General features: G+C 55.5%; 1 protein-coding gene across 1 annotated transcript in view; it reads left to right on the forward strand.

The window, feature by feature from the left end:
- Positions 1-3,549, forward strand: part of HS3ST6 (heparan sulfate-glucosamine 3-sulfotransferase 6) — an 8,292-nt gene extending 4,743 nt beyond the window's left edge. Inside the window, exon 2 of the mRNA XM_017734018.1 lies at positions 2,570-3,549. Within this exon, the coding sequence (XP_017589507.1) occupies positions 2,577-3,188 (612 nt within the window). The 5' untranslated portion in view covers positions 2,570-2,576 and the 3' untranslated portion in view covers positions 3,189-3,549. The remainder of the gene's footprint in view (positions 1-2,569) is intronic.
- Positions 3,550-4,933: the final 1,384 nt, after the last annotated feature.

Here is a 4,933-nt window from a genome sequence, read left to right on the forward strand (position 1 = left end):
CGGCATTCCCACGGTGCTCTCTTAAGGTCAATAAGAATTAACTGTAAATTTAATTAAAGTTCCTAATGTTTGTGCTAAAGTGGAGCATAACAAAGCCGGCTCTGCTCTTTGCCAGTTTAAGCCAGATCTGGAGGGATCTGGGTGTTATCAATAATTAACCGGGGTAATTTAGGGGAAGTATTAGGGAGTTAATGAAAATGTGAAATGCGTAATTATCGTGCAAGGAGCTGGAAGTGCTTGGGCTGCTGAGGAAGAGGAGGTGTTGCACAATTAATGCTTGGAGGCTGCTGTTCCCAACAGGATCCCGGGATGGGAAGGTCCCTGCAGCCCGGCATAGGAACCACTGCCCCAGCCTGGGCTTTTATTAAAACTTCTGTTAATTACATGGTAATTAAGCCGTGGGTGGTGTGCTTGGTGGTAATTGATGAGGTGCAGCTCCCCTGTGCTGAGGAGCCCTGGGATGGGTGCAGGGGCTGCTGGTGTGGGGGAGTGGGGTCCATGGGGTCCCTCTGCCCCACAGACCCCTTAGGGATGGCCCTGGCACTGGGGGGCTCAGCCTGGCCCCGATGTCCCTCTGCAGGAAGGAAGAGGGGGATAAGAGAGTTTTCCAGAGGGGCTTTGCCTGCCCCATCCCCAGAAGTGTCCAGGGCCAGGTTTTGGTTTAACACAGACTCTCCAGGGTCTCCCATCACGTCATCCCAAGTGTTTGCTGTTGGTAATAAATAATTTATTGTTTATTATTGAGGGACTGGTTTAGGGCCTCAGCCCAGGTTTGCTGAGAGAGTTGGGGTTGGGAGAGGATGAGGAAGGAGCCGTTTGGAAATCCCAGTGGCATCCAGGGAAACACTGCAGGGATGCCTCAGGAAGCTGCCAGGAGAAGCTGGTGAAGCAGCCTGGAAAACCCTGTGGCACCTTGTGAACGGAATTAAAGCTAAGGATGCTTGGCTGGCCCGGAAGCCCCAGCAGGAGGGTGGAGCTGTGGTATGCTCCCAGTGGAGCTGGGGCTGTGCCGTTGGGTTTTCCTTGGCTCTGGACGAGCACAGGGAGGGGATGGGCATGGGTCTGATCCTGGTTTGGGAAGGTGCTTCCCAGCAGGAGCTCTGTCAGTCAGCCTCTGGTGAGTGCTGTTATTTGGGGTGGGAGGGAAAAGGTGCTGGAAAGGATGCGAAAAGCACCCATGGCTTCCCTGGGATTCATGGATCGTTGAAGGGCATCCTGCTGGTGCCAGAGGGGCTGTGCTGCCAGGTGAGGTCACCAGGGACAGGAAGTGGCTCTAAAAACGCTGGCACTGTGCAAAAATTAAAATAAGGGGGGGGGGGGAAAGCCACAAGTGGCTTCTGCCTCTTGTTTGGGGGAAGGAGCTGTGGGGGCCCAGCGTCGCTCGCAAATGCTTTTAATAAAGTGTTCTTTCCTGAGTCCAGGGGAAAAATCCCAGAAACCTCAAGCTTTTCCCATTACATAAGGACCAGATGCTTCTGGGCAGAGCCCTGACTCCCCCCAGCACAGCCCTGTCCCTGTCCCCAGCCGCCATGGGGACCCGGCTCCCTGCCAGGCACAAACCCCCAGCAGTGGGATGGGGGTCCCAGAGCAGCTGTGGCTGCCCCTGGATCCCTGGAAGTGTCCAAGGCCAGGCTGGACGGGGCTTGGAGCACCCTGGGATAGTGGAAGGTGTCCCTGCCCGTGGCAGGGGGTGGAACTGGATGATCTGTGAGGTCCCTTCTCAAACATTCCAGGATTCTGTGATTCTTCTTGGAGGCAGAAGAGGAGGATGTAGAGGGCAGTGGGGCAGGTGCCTGTGCTGGTGGCAGGGAGGACCCGCTCTGTCACACGGGGTGACATGGCTGGGTAATTTCTGCGGCAATTAATGCCTCATTAAAGTGCACGAGGGAACAATCAGAGCAGTGAATTTTACCCAGCACAATGGCTGGGCCCTCAGGGTTTTTTGCCTTTCTTTTGAAAAGGAAACAGTCTTTTTCTGGCTTTAACTGCTCCCTGTCTGGAGGCAGAGGAGGAGGGAGCCTTGGTGGGCATCTCCATTCCCAGCTGGTGCTTGGGCATCACCCCCGTGATGGGATTTTCCTCTGCAATCCCACGGGGCGAGCTGGAACCTCCAGGACATGAAATCTGACTGGAGGCCGGGATGAAAACTGGCCCCGTTCCAAACCGTGTGTTGAGATGCCCATCAGCCACTGAAACTGGGGGGCAGGAGACGAACAGGAGGGATTTCCAGGGTTGGGAAGGGGTCTTGGGGGAATTCCGAGGGGGAACAGCAGCCTGCAGGTGCCCTGTGGATGCTGCTGGTGAGGCAGAGTGACAGTCAGCTCCTTCCCAGGGATGGACTCTGGAGGGGACAAAGGGAATGCTGAGGTGAGCAGAGAGGCTGGAGCACGGGGGCTTCCGGAGGAAGTGATCAGTGGGGTGTGCCAAGGTGGGGCAGGAGGGAAAGGGGGGAGGTGGCTGTGGTTGGGAGGCCCCTGAGCATTTCTGGCTCGGTTTAGGGCTTGTTCCCACCTGTTGTGGCATCAGATGGGAGCAGCTGAGCCCTGACCGTGTCCCTCTCTCTCTTCAGGAGCCTGATGCCACGGACCCTGGAGGGACAGATCACTATGGAGAAGACCCCCAGCTACTTTGTCACCAAGGAGGCCCCGCGGCGCATCTACAACATGTCCCGGGACACGAAGCTGATCGTGGTGGTGCGCAACCCCGTCACCCGCGCCATCTCGGACTACACACAGACCCTCTCCAAAAACCCCTCCATCCCCAGCTTCCAGGCCCTGGCCTTCAAAAACCTCAGCACGGGACTGATTGACACTAGCTGGAGTGCGGTGAGGATCGGGATCTATGCCAAGCACCTGGATAATTGGCTGCAGTACTTCCCGCTCTCCAAATTCCTCTTCGTCAGCGGGGAGAGGCTCGTCAGCGACCCTGCCGGGGAGATGGGCCGTGTCCAGGACTTCCTGGGGCTCCAGAGGGTGGTGACAGACAAACATTTCTATTTTAATGAGACCAAGGGCTTTCCCTGCCTGAAGAAGCCGGAGGGGGGAAGCAAACCCCGCTGCCTGGGGAAATCCAAGGGGCGGCCGCACCCCAAAATCGACGGGCAGGTGGTGCAGCGCCTGCGGGAGTTCTACAGACCCTTCAACATGAAGTTTTATCAGATGACAGGGCAGGATTTTGGGTGGGACTGAGCCATCCCCAGGGCATGCTGCCGGGCTGGCACCTGGACTGCCAGGACCGTGGTCCAGGGATGCCCGTGGTCACTGTGGTCCAGGGATGGCCATGGCCACCCCACCAGCACCCTCCTCCCTTCATTTTAATTTATATCAGACCTTTTCTGGCAAGAAATGGACTTTTCTGGAGTAGAGAGAAATATTTAAGAAATAAAGCCACAGATGAGCCCTCTCCCCTCCCTGAGCAGATTAAATATTCTTCCATATAAACCTTGCTGATCTCTGTTAACTGGGAGCACTCTGGGTGGCAGGTGGGAGCATGGGTTTGTGTGCATGAGGATAATGGATCCACCATCCAGAATAAAACCTTTGGAAACCACTTGGCCTCTGGGGCAGGCAGCCAGTGGGGTTTTGCTAAACCAATTTCTGGGGGTGACACAGTCACTGGTGGCCAGGGGATGGCTGGGCAGCAAACCCCAATCCTGGGAGATATTTTGCAGATGGAAAAGAGTCCATAGGAATTTCCCAGCTGAGCAAAACAATGAACAGCAGCAGTTTTGTATAAATGGCAGGTCCAGGCTTAGGGAGAGGGAGTTGTGGATCACTTTCCCATGTTCCTTGAGTGGCCCAGCTGAAAGAGCAGGGCTTTTCTAACCCTTAGGAGGAAAATTCCAGCTTCTCCACAAACTCTGCCCTTTACCCAAACTCTGCCCTTTCAGTTCAATAATCTCAGTTTTTCAAATCTGCAGCCATCAAGGGTCATCACGGGAGGCTGCAGAAATTACTTTAATCTGCACTAACTAGTTTTCCCTTAATTAAAGATGGGGAAAACATTTAATTAACCTCTAAGATCTTATTAGTGACTTGTATTTGTCTCTTTAATGAGCTAATTATGAGTTTTGAAGGGCCCTCAGGCCCTGCATTGTTTGCAAATATGCTTTGGCTGTGATTTCTTCCATCATGCAGCATCCCAAACCTGCATCCCAGAGTGACCATGCTGCCGAGGCCTCTCCCTCTCCCTTTCCCTCTCCTCTCGCAGGTACCACTTCTGGGATGTACAACGGGCCCCATCCCATTTCCTCCCAGCTCCGGTGTGGTTTCGCACCCCCACCTGGTGCTTAATCCCGCACAGCTCCCCCCGCGCCCACAGCCCGGGTCCTGGCACCTCGCTTGTGCCCCTGGAGGTGAGGTTTGTTTCCCGTCCCAGCTCCGGGCTGCAGGTGAGGTTGGGCATGTTCCTGTTCATTCCCGGGACAAGTGACCCGTGCAGGGACAGGCTTAAGGTGCCGCTGGAGTGAAATGCGAACAGGTGCCTGTTTCTGTGAGGAGAGAGGCCATCGAGGTGACAGTCCCTGGGGGCTTTGTGACCAGCATAGAGCGGGATATTGCCAAGGAGTAGTGAGAGGCGATGAAACCAGGACTGGTTTTGTGCTGGTTGAAATCCCAAAGCCCTCAGAGTGATGCAGCTCTGGCGGGGATGGGCTCAGCACCCCGTGCCCACTGCGGGGTCCTCCCGCCGTGTCCCCCCAGCCCTGTGACCCCCGGCCACCGCCCCACCGGGGGTGGGATGTCGGAGCGGCTGGAGCCCCTTGTCAGCCTCGCTGGCAGCTCCGCATGATGGACTGCACTCTGCTTGTTTAGGTTTTGTTTCCAGCCACGACATTCGACCAAATTATTCTCCACGAAGGGCTTTAAAGTTTCCCAAGTGCCTGTGAAAGCCTGGAAACGCTGATAGTGATCCTATTTCTCAGCTGAGTGACTGC

This window comes from Corvus brachyrhynchos, unplaced genomic scaffold (assembly GCF_000691975.1).
Source record: "Corvus brachyrhynchos isolate BGI_N302 unplaced genomic scaffold, ASM69197v1 scaffold5, whole genome shotgun sequence".
Lineage (NCBI taxonomy): Eukaryota > Metazoa > Chordata > Aves > Passeriformes > Corvidae > Corvus > Corvus brachyrhynchos.